General features: G+C 35.4%; 1 protein-coding gene across 4 annotated transcripts in view; it reads left to right on the forward strand.

Moving 5' to 3' along the window:
* VPS13B (vacuolar protein sorting 13 homolog B) overlaps positions 1-18,654 on the forward strand; it is a 438,036-nt gene that overhangs the window by 356,958 nt on the left and 62,424 nt on the right. For all 4 annotated transcript variants that reach the window (XM_048287162.1, XM_048287160.1, XM_048287161.1 and 1 more), the window contains 3 exons: positions 713-920; positions 1,266-1,450; positions 17,144-17,340. In XM_048287162.1, coding sequence (XP_048143119.1) covers positions 713-920; positions 1,266-1,450; positions 17,144-17,340 — 590 coding nt within the window. The remainder of the gene's footprint in view (positions 1-712; positions 921-1,265; positions 1,451-17,143; positions 17,341-18,654) is intronic.

Here is an 18,654-nt window from a genome sequence, read left to right on the forward strand (position 1 = left end):
GCAGCAATACTTGTCAAAGCTGGGAGAAAGGAATGTCTTCTTGCCTATTATTTTGCTACAAAGTGTGTGAATCTTCTGGACTTTGCATGCCCAATTTTATTAGATATTTTTCTGTATTTCTGTTCTAAACTTAAAAAAACTTTGAACTTTTTAACCTCACTTGGAGGACTTACAGAACACCCAATTCATATGCTTCAATTTTGTGCTTAAGATGATCTTTCATATGTCTTTCGAGTCACATTCTTTGCTGTGTCACTTAGTTTTAAATGTATTCCAGAATTCCAGTTTTGGAGCCGCAAGCTCTTTGAGGAATTTAAACTTTGTATCTGTAAGGGGTTTTTGTCATATCTTAAACGGAAAAGACCTGTGACCAGTCCTAGCATTATGTACTGTTCTTGAATATGACTTTTAAGATCTGTGGTCTTCCAGGCAGCATCAAAAAGTGGTAGGAATTAATGCTTTCCTTCAGATAATGAAAAGAACAGATTTGACACATGGTTTTGTAAAGATTTTTTGTTGCTTCTGTTCTTTATTTTAACATTAAGGATGCTTGCAAACAATAAAGGTCCAAGTAGAGCAGACTCAAATCTGTATGAAGTTCCTTATGCTTTGGGGAGGTGTTTTTCCCTTCAAAAATGGCTGAATATTTGTATCTAATGTTTTCATCTTTTCTCTCTTTTTTTTTTTTTTTTTTTTTTTTTTCTTTTTAAAGGTTTTCTGGGGTCAAGAGCATTTGAACTGTTTAGTTCTTCTCCAGGAGCTTCTGGGGCAGTACCTGACTAAAAAGGGCAGTGTAGAGACCTTGATACCTGAACATACATACCCCACTTGTTTTTCTGCGGAAAGGAATCAGGCCTCAAAAACTGAGCACACCTCAGATGATCTGAGAACAGGCCTGTTCCAGTATATACAAGATGCAGGTAAGAAGGATATAATTTTGGCTCTCTTTTTTTCTTTCTTTTTTTTCTAGATTATAAAGTAAAAACAGTAGTAACCTATTAGACATTACTTGCCTCTTACAGTGAATAACTATATTTTTTGGAAAAGCAGTTGACATCTGCTAGAATTAAAAAAAAAAAAACTTTGAAAGACTTTTTTGATTTCTTTCCATTAAGCTGTAATGTTTTAAAAGTCAGGGAAATTGCTTTTTTATTTTCTCTCCTTTTGATCCTGAGGGATTTATTTTTAATCACTTTGGTTTCATAAACCAGCATGTTTCTTTCTAGAAATTGTATAACAGATTATAGCTTTCTTTCATTTGACAGAAGCACAAAAGCTGCCCAGTGCCTATGAAGTTGTGTTTTACAATGAAACTGAGGATAGTCCAGGAATGATGCTGTGGAGATATCCAGAACCCAGAGTGCTCACTCTTGTAAGAATTAATCCTGTTCCTTTTAATACCACTGAAGACCCAGATATTAGCACTGCTGACCTTGGAGATGTTCTTCAGGTGGGTAGTGAGTTTTCTACTTTAAGTAACAAATGAAAATATTACTGCTGTAAAGTGAAAGTTTTCAAACTGAGATTTATTAAAAACTAGCACAAAACAAATGTCAGGAGCTCTATAAAACCAATATGAGGTACATTCCACAGCTTGAGCACATCTTTAGTTTCAAAACTACTTGTACAAACATTTTACCCACTTACCTCTAAAGTTTTTATGTTGCATAATAAGCTATAGCCAAGTTTATCAGTTCTAGTTTGCGAGCATACTTTTTTTATTTTGTCTTTTTATGGTTTCATCCATCAGTCTTTGCTTAAAGATTTCATTTGGTTTGAAACTGAAACATGAGGAAAAACCTGGTCTGAAATTTCCAAGATCTAGTGGAATCATTGAAGTAAAATCTCCAATCTGGCCATTCTCTCTTGTTTCTGTGATGGCAGATAGCTGTGCTGCTTCTAGTAAGATCCACAGGGTAGAGGCGAAGAGTCTGTTTTCTCTCATTTTGCTTTGAGAGGGTTGAAGTGGACGGTACAGTTTGTGTCAGATCGTGGAACTTCTCTTTTAAGGAGAGCTGAGTGCTGCAGTCTCTGTGCCTCAAAAATAGACCATACCTCAAAATTAGTGATCCTTAATGCGCTGGAATTTTTGCTTTCTAACATATGCAATCAGGTCATTAGATTTTCTCCTGTCTAGTGTAATTCTTTATAAATTCACTTATTCCCTCCATACTTACTTTGACTTTAGCTCAATTTTAACTCTGGTAATCTCAGTTTCCCTTTTGTATTACAAATTGGACCTGTCATTATTTTTTTTAATTTCCATCTGGTTGTTAATCAGAATAGTGTTGTGAGTCAAGGGAAATAAATATTTCCCAGTTCTTCCTATTTGTTCAAAACTGTTGAATTATATTTCATTATTGCTATGATGTTAAAAATTGCTTTTAAAATTTAATTATTCACCAATATGCTTTGAGTTATGAATAAGTAGCATAATCTTCCTCAGATAAATGGTATAATGTTATTACCGTGCACATACTGTTGGTGAGATCATGTAAGTGTCCTGCCAATTTCTTTGCCCTCTAGACAGCCAAATGTCAGCTCCTTTCAGTTATATGAAAATTAAAATTAAATGGAAAAAAATCAGCTCCACTTGGCATGAGGTTTGAATCAAAGATCAAAATTGTGTTATTGTAGGCTGTCTTGAGGTTGCTATGAAAGCCGGCATTTTGCCTTCTTCCAGGCTGATATTTTTGGAGCACAGTACACCAAGTTTTTGGTATAATTACATTACACTCCCATTATAGATAACAGACATCATGAACCATTATGTATGTGCTTGTGTAATAATATGACCCTGTCCAAGGGGGATATCAGTTCTTCTTCAAGTGGGTATACACAGCTGGACTTTCAGTAGCACAAACGTTCTGCTTTGTGCTTCCATAAGATGGTCTAGAGAAGAAAATAATGGAATCACTATGATTGCCTTGGAGAGTGAGAAGCACTCTGCTACCAGTGATCAGGTTCTGTCAGCTTCTATTGGTGTTCACGTAATTCTTCAGATTTCTACCACAAGGGAAAATATAAGGATATCAGCCAAATTAGAGAACATCTAGTCAAAAACTCTGCTCTTGGGCACATCATGTGCAGAAATGCCTGCAAGAATATCCACATTTTGGCTGTGGGCCGTTAGTTATGGTGGTAATTGCTACCTGGCCCAAGGTGATGGTTTATCACATTTTCCAGAAATGGCCATACACCTGATGAACAGCCATTTTAAACATGGACAGTGTGCATTTTTTTAATAATCTAACAGAGGTATGTGGGTGTAATAAGTAATACAGAGTCAATTTTTAATTTCTTTAGGTAAATTACATTTACCAAATACTCATCTCAAACTTCAGATTCTAATTTAAGTTAATCGTGGGGCCTTTCATCAGCTCCACTTTTTCCCCTGTATGGATGTATGTTAATTAATATACTGTGGATTTAGTGCATATGGAAAACTCATGAAATACAAAGAGAAAAATGATAAAGCAACATTTTTTTTATTCCGTTCTTTAAATGAAACATTAGAGAAACATCTGCAAGCCAAGGACTTCAGCTTTTTTGAAAAAAAGGGGTCTAAATATAAAGACAATAATGATATCAAGCTATATTAAAATATATTTTTAAAACTTTCCCGGGATTGTGTATATGTTCAAATGTAAGGAGGACCCATAATGTCACCAGCTGTGTTACCTGTCTCCCTTAATCCTCTGCTTCACAATGATACAGTCAAAGGTGCACTTCTGTAGTTTGTCTTGGATTCAAAGTTTTCCAGTTGCATGTTCTTTCTTTCTGAGTAAGTTGCTATGACATTTCATCTAGCTTTCTGTCTTTGTTAAACTTTTAGCATAACGTTTTAATCATGGGTAGGTTTTAGAAATCTCTGTTTTTATAGCTGTTTTTCAAATTCCTGGAACTTGAAAAAGCTTCACTATAAAGAGATTTTTTCTAAATATTGAAGGTGCATGTTATCTGCTACAGCCAAAGGATGGAGAACAGCTTCAGATTATAAGTTTATATGAACTATATTGTTTCTGTTGAACCTTACCTTGCTGCTATTTCTAGATTGTCCCAAGAGCTGTTTTCTTGTGCTTTCCCTTGTGTTGTTGCAAAGGTAAGCAGTTTCACTGGTCAAGTTTCTAATACTTTTTTTTTACAGTCCAAACATTGTTGCTTTTATTTGTGGAGGGAACAGGAAGAACTGATGTCTCTGCCATGGCATAGCATGTGGCATTTTCTTCAGCAATTTGAAATAGAACTTTGATCTAATTGTTTGAAGGAAGTGAGAATCCTAGATCTGATTGCAAGAACTGTATATTTCTTTGGGAAGATTGAAAGTATCTGAATTTGTTGTACTTCCTGTTTAATAGACATCGCAAACACTTTTAATTTTTAAGCCCTTATTGTCCCATTTTCACATGCTGCAAATGTCCTTTGGCTCTGTGTGATTTACCATTCTTTCAGGTAACTAGTATTTGAGGAAACACCTTTCGAAGGTGTAGGATGGTATTGACATGAGAATAATATTCCCACCTCAGGACTAGAGGGAAGTCCAGACTTGGAAAATTGTCACAAATTTTATTCAAAAGGTAAAAAGCAAGATGAAGTAGCAATTCCATTATTTTTAAAATATTGAAGATTGATATATTGATAAGTCAAAAAAAGGGATGCTCTCTGATACTTTCTCAGCCATAACAGATGAAACTTAAATTATTCAAGTATACTGCTCATAGGAGGAAGTCTTGTGGTTAAAGACATGTGGATGAGCAACTTCAAAAGCCTATTTTATTCTGTGCTTAAAGAAGGTATGTACACAAAACCAGAGAGAGAAAACCTACTGTTCTTGCTGCAAAAAATTAATTACTGCTACATTTAGGTCACTCTCATGTGCAGATAATTTCTATAATAAAAACTGTGCAGGTGTTTATAAATTTGTCTCATCAAGTATTCACATGTGAAGACGTATGGCATGCCTCAGTTTCCCAGTGTAACTTTAAGCTATATTCTACAAGGCAACCAGCTTGTCATTGCAGGACAAAGGTCTTCTATTTGCTCTGTGATGGTCTTGTTGCATGGAAGTTAAAGTTGGAATCTGTGGGAGTTGGAATCAGTGATGATTCTCATTCCTATGAAATCTGACCATAAAATGTCTTTCACCAAGGACTTTGAAGCGTGTTAATAGATTCAAGTAGATTTTGGTTTAGAATGGATGTAGAAATGTCTCCTGCAGAGGTATCAGAGTGGCAGAAGATACATGAGCATCATAGGAACAAGAATGGGCTAGACAGTCTAAATTTCAGAGTAAAGGCTTCATAGTGTCTCTCTTCATCTCCCAAATGATGAGGACATTGGCTTGATCTGGCTACTAGGACAGCTGAAAGAGAATTTGTGGCAATTTCCTCCATCCTGGTTGTTCTGGTTGCCTTGGAAGAATGGCGTTAGGAAGAAAGGAGTAAGAGCAATTTCTAATTTCAGACAACAGTTTATGATTATGCAGGTAATTCCACGGTCCCAGAACATAAAGAAAAATTGAATAATAAGAATAATATATTTCACATCATAACAAAGGGCTGTATTTCAAAACTGTTGTGTGATGCTAAATTCAACTATGTTTGTACAGTTCCTTGGATCTGTCAGGTCTGTATTTGAGGAAGGACAAGTCATCTTCGTTTCTGTGATATTTTTAAAATTCAAAGGAGGGAAAGCAGGAAAAGAAAAGCAGGAAAAAAAATCTGTTACTGATTCATTAGTGACTTTCACATTGTGCAGATACAATATGAAGCTAGCTACATTTAGATATTTAACCTCAAAGACATTTCTGTTGTGTATTTGTGCTGTGGGGCTTAGAACTGTACTTGCACTGTGTGTCTGGTTTCCCCAAGGTCTTCCTGTGTCTTCCTGCAGTCTTGAGAATCTCAGATTTATGTTTATCTTTGCCTGTGATGTTGTTATACTTTTCTGATGTAATCTGGGTTATATTTCTATATCATTTATCTTTACCAAGAACGAGGTTGACAGGTTTAGGTTGGCAGGGGAGAGAGCAAAGATGGGGGGTTAGGGGGGCTCACCAAGGTAGGAAAACAGTTCATATGGCATCAGGGAAATATTCTGCTTTTTTGTGCAGGCAGGTGAACAGGACACACAAATTATTTCCTGTACAGCTGGAGGCCTATTTTGTCTAGTGAACCTTTCACAGAGATTCTCCTTTATTGCCATTCCATTGTAGAGTTATCTTTCCAATGAGGGATGTTGCTGGCACTGCCACGTATCTCAAACAAAAAGCTATGTGTTGTCACAAGAGCATTTACTCAAGTGACATGGATTTAAAAGCAAGAGAAAGCCAGATTTGCCTAATCAAGGTAATCATACAATGTGTAGTGCTCTAAAGTATGAGTTATCTGATTTATTTAAGGTGCATCACTAACACAAACTTAAAATTCTTTCTCCTGGATTGTCATCCAGTGAGAGATGCAAGCTGTTGAACAAAAAAAAGATAAACTACAGCATTTGCTGGTTTCTCCATATGAAGTTAAAATAAAATATCTGCTAAACTATAACCCTGACAGGTTTTTGTATTTGAGGATGTTTCCCTTGTGTACCTGCCAGGATTCCTATTGCATGCAAGTGTAGTCAGCATTATAACAGCTGATGAAAAGATTAATGTGTGCTGAGGTCTTCTTTTTTGGCCTTTCTTCTTTATATAGTGTCCTAAGAAACAGAACACAGTTTAGAAAAGTGGTGATTAAATTAAGCAAATCTCAAGGTCTATTGAAGAAAATTTTAGGGCAGTGAGTATAGCTCTGAGGTTGCAAGGGCTTAACTGGGATTTAATAAGGAAAGACTACCTTATTTTCCTTAATAAGGAAAGAAAACCACTGTGGTAAAATTCACACAGAGCATTTCCAAAGGTGGTGAAATCTCTTTTAGGAGAACATAAAATACTTCCAACTTCAAAAGGCAGGGATTCAAAAAATTGTTGCATTGCCTTACATGCATGTGCTATTTAAATAAAGCATTTGCAAACTTGCTAGTCTGGAATCTGATTTTTTTAACGCTGTCAGCCAAAAAATAGTAATTTTCTAACACCTCGTGGCTGTTTAAACAGTGGCTTAAGGAAGCATGAGCTTAAGAATGACCGACATTAGACCTACTGCAAGTCATTTATTCCAGGAAGGATTTGACATGACAGTCAACAGGAAAAGAATTATGATCAATGTCAAAGACATTCATTTTTCCTTTTAACAGAGAATACTTCATTTTTGGCTGCCTTTGCTTCCTTTTTACTTTTCATTCCCTGTTGGGGCTACAATATTCAGCTGGGCATTTGAGAGTCTGGGAAAAGTGCTTTCTGGGAAACCACAAATTTTTGATTTATTTCTTATATTCCCAAAGCAACAACAATTTTGGAAATCCAGATGATTTGTGTGTGACAGGTTAGTGATTTAAGCTCATGGTGTTACTAGATAAAAAGCTGTAAAGTTCAACTGTGCTTCTTGATAAACCTGTTGGTTTGCAAGTTATTGAATCTACTGCCACACAGTTCAGTACTGTCTTCGAATAATGAGACTTTTTAGATGGATGGAGAAATAATGTGAATTGCTCAGAAGGCAAATTTGGTGCTTTGTCTGCTTTTTAAAGCTTACATTTCTTGTTAATTCTATCTTTGGATGTTATTCAAAATTACTGTAATAGTCACACCACTACTACTATATAAAGACTCTATACAGTGTTTTTATTATCTCTCTACTGTGTGAAGAGTTGCAAAAAGCTTGAAAAGAAACAATAGTTGTTGGACATATCTGATCATAAACTAGAAGTGTAACAAATGCTATTTATTCTAATGTAGGGAACCTCTTTCTCAGCAGTAAATGCAGTGTTTCCATTCATGCATAAGACAAAACTGGGTGCAGGTCATCACGTAAACAGCTGGTCTGTGTAAGAGGGCTGTAGGTTTGCTTGTAGCTTGAGCCACTTACACTCCAGATGATCTGCATGTGAGCACATTTTCTGATCTGAGTTTTGCACATGTTTTCCAAAGTTAAGACTCTGATTATTAATTGTAAGTATTGTCTTCATTTTCTTGCAAGGAAGGAAAGAGGGACTAAAGAAGTGGGAGTCTTAAGCAGATGTTGAAACAGAGCCCGTTCTCTTTGGGAATTCCAGCTTTAAACATTATTTGTGCACTTCCTTGCCTGAGAGTAGGATTATCTCAGACTTTACTATTTTGTTACTGGTTTGTGTGTGTATAATCTTAATTATTTTGCTGTGTGATCTTAGTGTTCCCTTCATCAACATGAGACTGTATCGTTTGTCCTAGAGTTTCTGTGCAGTCTGCAGGGAGTTAAGCGTAACTTCTTGGGAATGTTAATGGAAGTTTTGCATAATTTGCCTGTGCATCACAGTGAAGTTTACCCTTAGGGGTTACTGAGCCAGTGAAAATTCTACCGGGTGCCAGAGGACTGACGAAACCATCAGATTATCTTAATGACAGATTTACACTCTCCTCGTGTTCTGTACTCTTCAGATTTTGTGACTCTGATTTATGAAACTTTGCAAACCCAAGTACTTCCGTCTGTAGTGGTACTTCTTGTAGGAGTCAGGCTTTACTGTGGTGAGAATATGTGGTCAAAGTAGCTCATATACTGAAAATTGTAAGGTACTTTATGTATTAATAGACTGCTAACCTCAATCCCAGAGGTGACTACATTTCAACAGCATAGTCCATATATTAATAATAAATACTGAAGCCTAGAAAATTAAAAACCTTAAATGAAACATGGAAGATAGTTCCTGTATCAGAAAGAGAGAAAAAAGTGTATTGCAAGAAGTAGATGAGTCCCGAATGTAAAATGTCCAATCTGAATGCTTTTGTTTCTCAATAGTTGCAACAACACATTAAGATCTAATAAATTAAAGAAATATTGTTGCTTTTGCTATTTAAAAGGCAAGTGGTCATCACATAAACTCAGTCTCAAGTTGAATGACAATTATTAGAAAAGTTTGACACTTAGCAGTATGTAATTTTCCTATTTAAAGTCCTGCAGAAATCTCAGTTACAGCCCAGCACTATTCTGTGCTTTCTTAACAAAAGCTGTTAGTGTGTTTAGAGTAATTTTTCCATAATGGAAAAAGCCAGTATCTGTGACAGATTACATTACTCCACACACCTGCATTTGCTCTGAACCTGCTAGCCTGATAAATTGATAAGTTGGTCACATGTTGTTTTAAAAAGGCAAAGAACATAGTTCCTAATAAAAGAATGCTACATATTTCTTCTAAAAGGTTAAAAAGCATTTCTCAGGGCTCTTAAATTACCATATTCTGATACCAGGGGAAAATAAAACCTGGGCTTAGAGTCTTGTTTGTACTTAGAAGGCTTTCCGGACAGGAAGGCAATCTTGATGCAATTCAGTAAGCCACAATACCAGTGGGGCATTACAGGTGAAAAAATTGCAGCTGTACCCCTCACCACAATGTATTACAACTGTACAGTGGAATATTTCCTGTACAGAAATAGGGCTTGGTTAACTTTGTTTCCCAAGAGTAGATCACATTAAAATGTTATAAAATCATGATTTCCTGCATTTGAATACTTGTGGTTTCTCAACTGGTTCCAATATTACAAAAGGTTTTTTATAGCTTCTATTAGTTGAAGATGTATAGAAGCTTTTTTCCAAAGTCAGCTAAAAGGAAGTTATGTATTTTTAAAGAACAATTTTTCTCAGAAGACAAGAGTTTTCTTTCACATCTCTTTATTATAACTCTATTTGATATTTATTTTATAAACTGCAGGACAGATGTAAATTTAAATAAAATGAAATAAATGTACTTATAGGACTATTATATGTTAAGTGGAGTTGAGCGAGCCATGGTATATGTCATTACTTAGATAACAAAATAGTAATTATTTTCATTAGTCAGCCAAAGACCTCACTATGGATAGAGGAAAAAATTAAATCAAGCACATATTGCACATTAAATTTTAAAGTGAGTATTTTTAATTTGTCTTAGCTTTAGAACCAAATTTATTTTTAAAAAATTTAAAGAGAATTAAAACAATTCTGTGAAGAAATTATATGGCATAATTTTGAAAAACATCTCCAGCTGGGGTGTCTGATTATTCCAGAGTGTTGAAAATTGAGCTTGTACCGTAGTGGAATAACTTTTACTGCCTGAAATATACAGGTATGTAACACTTCAAACTGCTGTCAAAGTACAGAAAATCATACTGAAAACACAAAGGAGATTGAAGAGAGTGGGACAGCAAATACTTTGTACAACTAAATGATTTTAATCTGAGTATTACAGCTAATCCTAACACTACTAACATAAGGCTATATTTTTACCTCGCTGTAAGCCATCACTTTTTTTTTGGTGGTTTGGTTGTTTGGTTTTTTTCCTTCATGAAATGGGGATATTGGTGGTCTGTAGCTGTGCCAGGAGCATCTGTTTTCCACACAGATATGATACCATCTTAGCTCTGAGGAAGGCTAAAAAAAAAATGCTCTAACAGTGGTTTGTAGCATGATTTCACAGTGTCAATCACACAAGATAAACAGGAATGTGGATGTTGAAGTATCCTACACTTGTCCAGAAAGTAGGTGTTCCGCTGGTCAAATTGAATTGTGTGTGTTGTGTGAAAAGGCGTATTACAAAGTTCTATTATATTTAACATTATTTTTCTTTTGGGCATATTTTCTACATATTATATTTTTCTGCAAAATTCTTTTGCTAGTTTTATATAAATAATACTTCAAAATCAAATTCAAAAGTAATGTTCCTGGTAGTTATTGCCAAGCCTTTTTCCCTTATAAAAGTCTGGATAAAACTTTTTATTTGCTGCTACTGCAACTTCTGTTCACCTAATGAGAGAATTGTATTTTTAAGAAAGTTGGCCCTAAACCAGTAAAATATCTTAATAAAAGAATAGCTTTATTAAAGAGCAATCAGTTTATTCATGCTCAGGAAGCTGAAGTCAAAATCTCAGTATGGGTTGGTGTCTGACTCAGAGTGCTTTTAGTTTGTGTTGTGTTCTGCCTCATTCACTGAGGTGGCCCTGCATGGAGAAGATAAAACACACACACACTTCCTGTCTTCTGTGTGCATTTTTTTGTACAGTAGTTGTTTCTGGACCAAGAATAGCTTAATTTCCAAGAGGAAGCGCCCACGATCTGGGGGACTGAGATTCGAGAAATGAATGTATCTTCTGTAAAAGCTTCTTTTCTAGCAAATCCATCAATCAAAAGGACGCATCACTGAAAGAAACATTAGGCACATCCTGTAACCCAGCTGTTAATATCTATCTTTCTTTCTCAACTGGACAAGATGTATTTTGCAACCTAAGAAATCTGCATGTATATAGTTTAAAAGTTCATTTTTTTATACTGAGTTTTAAAATCACATGCTTCAGTATTTAAGGCATAATACTTTTTGTACAGCCTTCATTCAACAACTTCAAAGAAGTAGGCTGATGGCAGTAGCTTTTTCCTAGAGGCAAAAAAGATGTCTGTGAAAAAGATGGGATTAGTTAAGAAATATTTTAATTATTTTTCTCCTAGTTGGAAATTATGTCCATGTCTGAGACCAGTTAGCATTCTGACAAAATGTGTACTGAATAATAGATATGATCGTTAATGGTAACATGACAGATTGTAGAAGTGCACTGGTGTTGGCTCTCTGCTCAGCTGCATTTCAACGTTGAATTGTACCTGTAGACAGATAAGTGCTGTGCACCCAGCACTTTTCAAATCCAAATTAGCCAAGTAGTCTAAAGCTGTGAGGATAATATCAGCTCGCAGGAAAATATAGAAAGAAGCATGTTGTGATCTTGAAATTCTTTAAAAGCACTTAAGGGTCAACACTCATTTCTCTATGAAGTCTTAATATTACACATAACCACAAGTGGGAATAAGGAGTATCCATCTGTAAAACACAAGGATGAAATTAATAACAGAGCATTAACAGACTGTGTAGCATTTCTTGACCCCCTAGTTTCCAAGTAGAGATTAAATTATTCTGGTACAGATAATGTGTGACACAATGTATTATGAATAAGAAAAAACACAATCTATCACACTGTAATGCTTTAGTACTTCATGTTGGTTACTAATGTAATACTGTTCTGCTGATAGATTACCAAGTATGAAGGAAATTACTTGAAGGATGCAATGTTTTATGAGGATTTTCAGGTTTCTCATTGTTTGACTTTTTTTTTTTGGTGAGATGTGTATGTTGGAGGTTTCAGCTCTGCACAAATCAGAGATGTTTCTCGTATGTGTTAGTGTAATGTACATGAAAATTTTTGTCTTAAAATAGAGTGAAACGAGATTCAGAGAAAACAAGAATCTGTTCTCTTCTAATTAAAAAGATTTTTGCTCCAAGGCAGCTATGTCCAAACAGTTGTTTGTATCCTGTACATGCAGGGGGCATGACTGGAATTGTCACCTGGAGACAACTGCTTTTCTTCCAGTCAGAATTTGCCAATACACCATTTTCCTTCTTCCTTCCAACACTGCCATGCAATTTTCAAATCTCCAATGTCTGTAGTTCACAGCAGTAAAGAGAAAAAGGAGCAGCTTCCAATTTCTCTGCTTAGAGTTTAGGTTGTTTCATACAGCTTTTCATTTCTGCTTCTAATCTCTGTTGTTAATGCTCTGAAAAGTAAAGCATTTGTCTGTGTCTTTGCTCCCTGTTGCCATAATCATCCTTTTAAATAACTGTGTGTGCCATAGTGTGTCGTTTTCTAGCAAAAAAGAGCTTGGAGATTCTTGGTTAAATTTGAGCTCACAGTTAAATAATACTTTTATGCACACTTAAGTGACAGGTGCATACAATCATTGCAATTAAAACTGTCTTTGAGAGCTATGGAAGAAGACAAAAAGCTGCAGGGAAGTGTCTGCTGGAGAACCAAGCTTGTTGTTTAGCAAAAAAGTTGAATATGCTTTGTTTGTGTTTGCTTTTTTAGAGGCAGCCCTAGTGGTCACATTTTCTAAGAGGTAACAATTATTTGGATTATAGCTCAGGTTTTATTCAAATATTTTAAGGTAAAAGCACCATACTTAATTCGACATGCGGAGAATTTTTTGTTGCAACTAGCTCACTTATTCCCGCTGCTGATGACTCAGTTCTGGCATTATAATCCCTTTCCAGGCTTTCACAACTATTATTTTTGGCAGCCTATATTGCCCAGAGCTACCATCTTTTCTTAAACTTATCCAGATCAGGCATTAGTAATAAACCCCCTAGAACAAATAAAGCTAGATATGTAGAAATCAAAGATTCTAAGTCAACTAAGTCTTTTGCAAGCTTCAAACTAGAAAGCTTACAGTTTGTGTAGTTCCAAAGCGTGAGCTGTATTTTTACAGGCAATCACATAATGTGTGCCCTTGATTTGTTATCTCTAATATGCAGATGACACTTCAAAACATATTGTCTCTTGCTCTGGTAGATTTCTTGACATATTACAACACAGTTAGAAAAAATTGTAAACCAAAATAAAGAGGAATAATCTTTTCTTCCTGCTGACCAGTCTGCTTTAACTGTTTTGTGATGTTTTTTCTGGCTACTCATACCGCTGAGTTCAGCAATCGCTCCTGTGCCTTTCCAGATTTTTCGTAATTCACTTTAGAGGTTGTCATGAAGTATACAGAATCACAGAATGGGTAAGGCTGGAAGGGTCCACAGTGGATCCTCTGGTCCAACCTCCCTGCTCAAGCAGGGTCCTCCCAGAGCACATGATACAGGATTGCACCCGGGTGGTTCTTGAATATCTCCAGTGAGGGGGACTCTACAATCTCTCTCAGTCAGCCACACAAAAAGAAGTTCTTCCTCATACTCAGATGAAACTTCCACTGTGTTAGTTTATACCACAGACCACAGCCTGAAGAGGAGTTATGAAGTTATTACTTCTTTATGGCATAATAATTGTTTTCATCATTTTACTTTGCCATCTTTTCCTCAAGAGGTGTTTCAATAGATCTACTGCCTACGGGGTGGGTGGAAATACTGATGTACCTTCTCTTTTTTTTTATTTTTAAATAAGATGTGTGAAATCCAGTTTGGGTTTTTCAAGTTTTGTTCTGCCTTTATTTTTAATCTTTATTTTCAATCTCTCTATATTATTTTCCTCTATCCTTACTGATAGTTTTATGGTTTTTGTATTGTAGTGCCACTTAAGAAATTCTCTTAATGTACTCTCTAACTTGTTCTTCCAGCTCATTAATCTTAGTGGGAATAGAATTCATCACCTTTCCTAGCCTCCTTTAAAATGCCCATTACTTTCTATTCTAATCCAATTTTATGAGATTCTTGTTAGGGAGATTTGCATACTTAAAACAAGTTTTGTTTTGAGATGTAATCTAAGAGAAATAAATATGCTAAATATGATAGCTTTGTGAGACTTCTGTTGCACACGTGTTACTCAATAACATTGATAAGAAAAGATAATTCAGATGTTGATAGACATTAGGAAGCACAAGACCAAACTAAGTATTCAAATATATTTAATGAGGTTCCTAAAAGAATCTCGAGGTATTTTAAGGACTGAGATTAAAAAGTGTGCAGAAATAAATACTGCTAAATGTAAACTATATATGCAGCCATGAAAGGCTGCAGCCTTTTGTCAGAAATGAAACAGATCCTTTTGTAATTATGTAATTCCAAGACTTTATGCTATAGGAAGTATGCCAAGTATTACAATCTTTAAATAAACTCAAATGTTTTATTACCAGTGGAGATTGTGAAGGTTTAAAAAAAGAAGTATGTGAGGGTGAATGGCTCCACAATGTAGTACAAAAGATAGCAGATGATGGAAGCTGCTCTTTATGTGTTCATAGTTAACATAGGGGAGTTCTTTAGATGTATCCATAATTGAAGGGTAGGAACATTGCTATGTTAGTGTAGCAGTCTTGAGTGTTTGTCCGCAGGCATTAAACATTCAAATAATTTAACACTGAGAAGTTCTGAAAAAAATCTAAAACTCTAGTGGCACTGAGAGCAAAAAGAATCACTTTAGTGTGACTCTGAAATACGGCTACAAATATAATGTGGTATTTCTTATTGCTGCTGTTGTGCACAGCACTGTTGTTGTTTTCTGGGTCATCAAGCCCAGCCTCCTCCCATTGGGGCAATGCTTATTATTTTCTCCATCTAATTAACAAATCAAAAGCAGCTTTCATGAGCACCAAGACTGTCCTTGCACATCCCCATCTTTTTCTGTACTGTTTCTAGCCTTACACTTTATTCATAGGGCAACTCAATTTTGACACGAAATTTCTATAGACTTGACTTTTATTAATTGTTTCTCTCCGGAGGTGTCTGGGTGGATCAATTATGTTCCTGTTGTTTAATTTCATTTAGTCCTCAACTCTCCACAGCAAGAGTTAATAGCCTTTTAAGATGAAGAATTGGAAGCATGGCATACTCCTGATGAGTCTCCACTGATGTTTTATAGAAATGAATTAATATTTGTCCCTCATTTTTCTTAAATATCTCGCCTGATGTGTCTCAGGATGGCATTTGCTTTTTCCAGGCATCATCATACTGCCTCACAATTTCCGACTGACATTTACAGATCTCACCCTTTCCAATTGAATATGTACCTTGTAAACAAATGTGTTGTTATGTTTACACATATGACATGTGGTTTTGATGTTAAATCAATCCCTTTTTCTCACACTCTAGTCTTCAAAATTAAATCAGCTCTCCTGATTGATACTGCTGTGGTACTCTGTGTTATATACATTACTGGCATCAGAGGTTTACTGACAGTTACCAGATTTTTTTTTTTTGTCCTACATTTTGAACTAAAAAAAATTTAGTAACTGTGGTTGCTTTTTCCAGTCTTCACATATCATTGTGACTTGACAAATGTAGTAAAAATCCACCTTTCAGGCTCTGTGGTTCCACATGTTAATTCCTCCAGAATTCTTTGGTGATTATTTATGTTCCTTTGCCCTCCCCAGCTTGAACCACTGAGCTCCCTGAATTTTCCTTCTTAACCTTCATTCCTGTTAATTAATCAGCTTGCTGTCACCTCCATCTGCATTATAATCTTTACTGAATAACAAGGAGGAATGTTTACAAAACTTTTTCTAAATTTACTTGCATCTCTGCCATATTCTTACTTTTTTTCCCTGGTTATTTATGTATGCATGTCTATGCACAGGTACACAGGGATAAAACAGCTAATAGGACATACATGCAATTTTTTCTTACTATTTGCTTTATGTCAGCTCGACTTTTAGTAATTCAGCTAAATATGGCAGTGTACAACTGCCATAACTGTGGATTTCTGTACCTTAATTCTAAAATCTTTATAGCTGAGTTTGCATTTGTTTTAAATTCATATTCTCATTCACTTTCTTGCTATTACCAAAAAAAAAAAAAAAAAAGAAGAAAAAGACACCTAGGATACAACCCTTTAAGATCTATACTTTTATTAAAATTGGTTTTCTATTGCCTATAGAAATGTCTATAATAACATTCTCTCCAGTTCAGTGATACATCTAGAAATAATTACAAGTGGATTATTTACAGACTTAAATTTAGGGATGTAATTAAGCAGAAGCTACTATGTATTTATTTGGTTTCATTTGTATTTATTTGTCTAGATATTCCTTGAAAGAAACGATCATGTGCTTACAAGTACTTCATTATTTCGCTCAAGATTTTTAGCAATGTGTTGGCCCACCACAAAGTGTTGTGTTGTCTATTACAATTACTTCTCTGCATCATTGATTATTTTAATAAACTTATATTTTGTTATGTAATAAAAATAAAACAAAGAGTTCAAAAATAAAATTATGACTAGAATGTCTTTGATATCATGATGCATAGACATCTGATGGATTTTTTGGCTGCATAATACAAATACTGGTTAGATTAATTGTCTTTGGTATTCATGGTTTCCTGTGGAGTAAGAAGCTGTTTTTGTACAGAGGAAGAGAAGGTTGAAAGTATTAGTCTGCAATGACATTCTGAAAACATTTTCATTTAAGTCAAGACAGCACAAGATCTCAGTAATGGTTACAGTTATGATTTTCTATATGACCATTTACTTTTATTTAGTTTAATTAGTTTTACACTTTCAGTGTGTAGATGAAAATGCATTTGCAATCAAGCATAAAGTAATTATGCCTTTTCCCTTTTATCACAGGTTCCTTGCAGCTTGGAGTACTGGGATGAGCTTCAGAAATCATTTGTTGCATTCCGGGAATTCAGTCTATCAGAAAGTAAAGTCTGTGAACTCCAGCTGCCCAGCATCAGCCTTGTGAATGATCAGAAAGAGCTCATAGCCTCTGACCTGTGGAGGATTGTCCTCAACAGCAGCCAGAATGTGGCTGATGACCAGAGGTAATTTTAAAGGAGGAGGGAAAAGACATCTTATGCTACCTACACTCCTGAAAAATCTGTTTCAAGAGACTTAGAAATTAAGATGCTGTTTTCATATGCAATAAGAGTAGTTAGTCCTGTGTGAACTTCAGACTGTAGTTCACTTTCACACAAGGGCATGGAGTGTGCACAAAAAGAGCTTTCCTTTAGATTCATAGGCAGCCTGGCAGCATCATAACCATCCATTTTCTGAATACGAAGCTTACTGAGAAGTGGAGACAAACAGGTCCTGAAACCTCCTAGCTGCACGAGGCAGTAAAATCAGCTAATTAACAAAAGAAGGCTTAGGTGCAATCCATTCTATAATGTAGTAGTAAATATTCTTCTTCCATTCAATACTTACACATCACCTTGATTCTCTGCTCAGTGCAAGTCAATGACTATTTTAAATATATTGAACAAAATGTTATTTCAATAGTATTGCATTATTATTCACACAGATTGCTTACTATGCTAACAGTAAAAAAAAAATTTAATCAGTGTTTTGAAACACTGGGGATCCATTTTTCGTTATGTTTACAGCTAGAAACAGTGTGCAATGACAGATATTCACTCTGTTTGCATTCATTCCGTTTTGGTTAATATGTAGAGTAAAAGAAATGAGTACAAGATCCGTCCAGAAACAGCAGTGGAATTGCTTTCAAAGACCTGCTTAACATTTTATATTTAGAGCAGAAAACCCAAAGTTACTCTCTTGCGTTGTTGGTATTGGCTGATTCTTGCTGCTTGTTTATGAACCCCAGCTTCAGTATGAGTATGTAGCATCCATAAATGTGGTGAACAAAGCTACAGAATTCAGAGAAATCAGGGAATATGAGCATGGCTAACAAAATCAATGAAGAAAATTAAACATCTGGTTTCCATTAATAGTATCAGGTTGAAAATGATTTCTTGATGTTAATTGTGAAAGAATGCATTTTCATCATTGAGAAGTTAAGTGTTTTAGACAAGGTTAATTCCTCTGAATGTGGGACCCTGGCAGAATTGCCTTCCTGGTCAGCTTAACACCACAGAAATGTGAACTCGGTGGGAACTGGAAATGATGTAGTGAAATTTAGTAGATTTTTTTTCATCAAGGCATTTAGCACTGTAGTCATGTGTATTGTTTTCTGCTCAAATAGGGTTTATCACTATATGCAGTGTTTCATTCAGGGAGCTCTGATAAGCTAATGAGCTGTAATTGTTCAGAAACAACAGGAATTAAACTGAAGCATTTGCAATTCACTGCACAAGGATAGCAGAAGAGGAAAGAAAAACCAAAAAACATTCACCACA

This window comes from Corvus hawaiiensis, chromosome 26 (assembly GCF_020740725.1).
Source record: "Corvus hawaiiensis isolate bCorHaw1 chromosome 26, bCorHaw1.pri.cur, whole genome shotgun sequence".
In the NCBI taxonomy this organism is placed as follows: domain Eukaryota; kingdom Metazoa; phylum Chordata; class Aves; order Passeriformes; family Corvidae; genus Corvus; species Corvus hawaiiensis.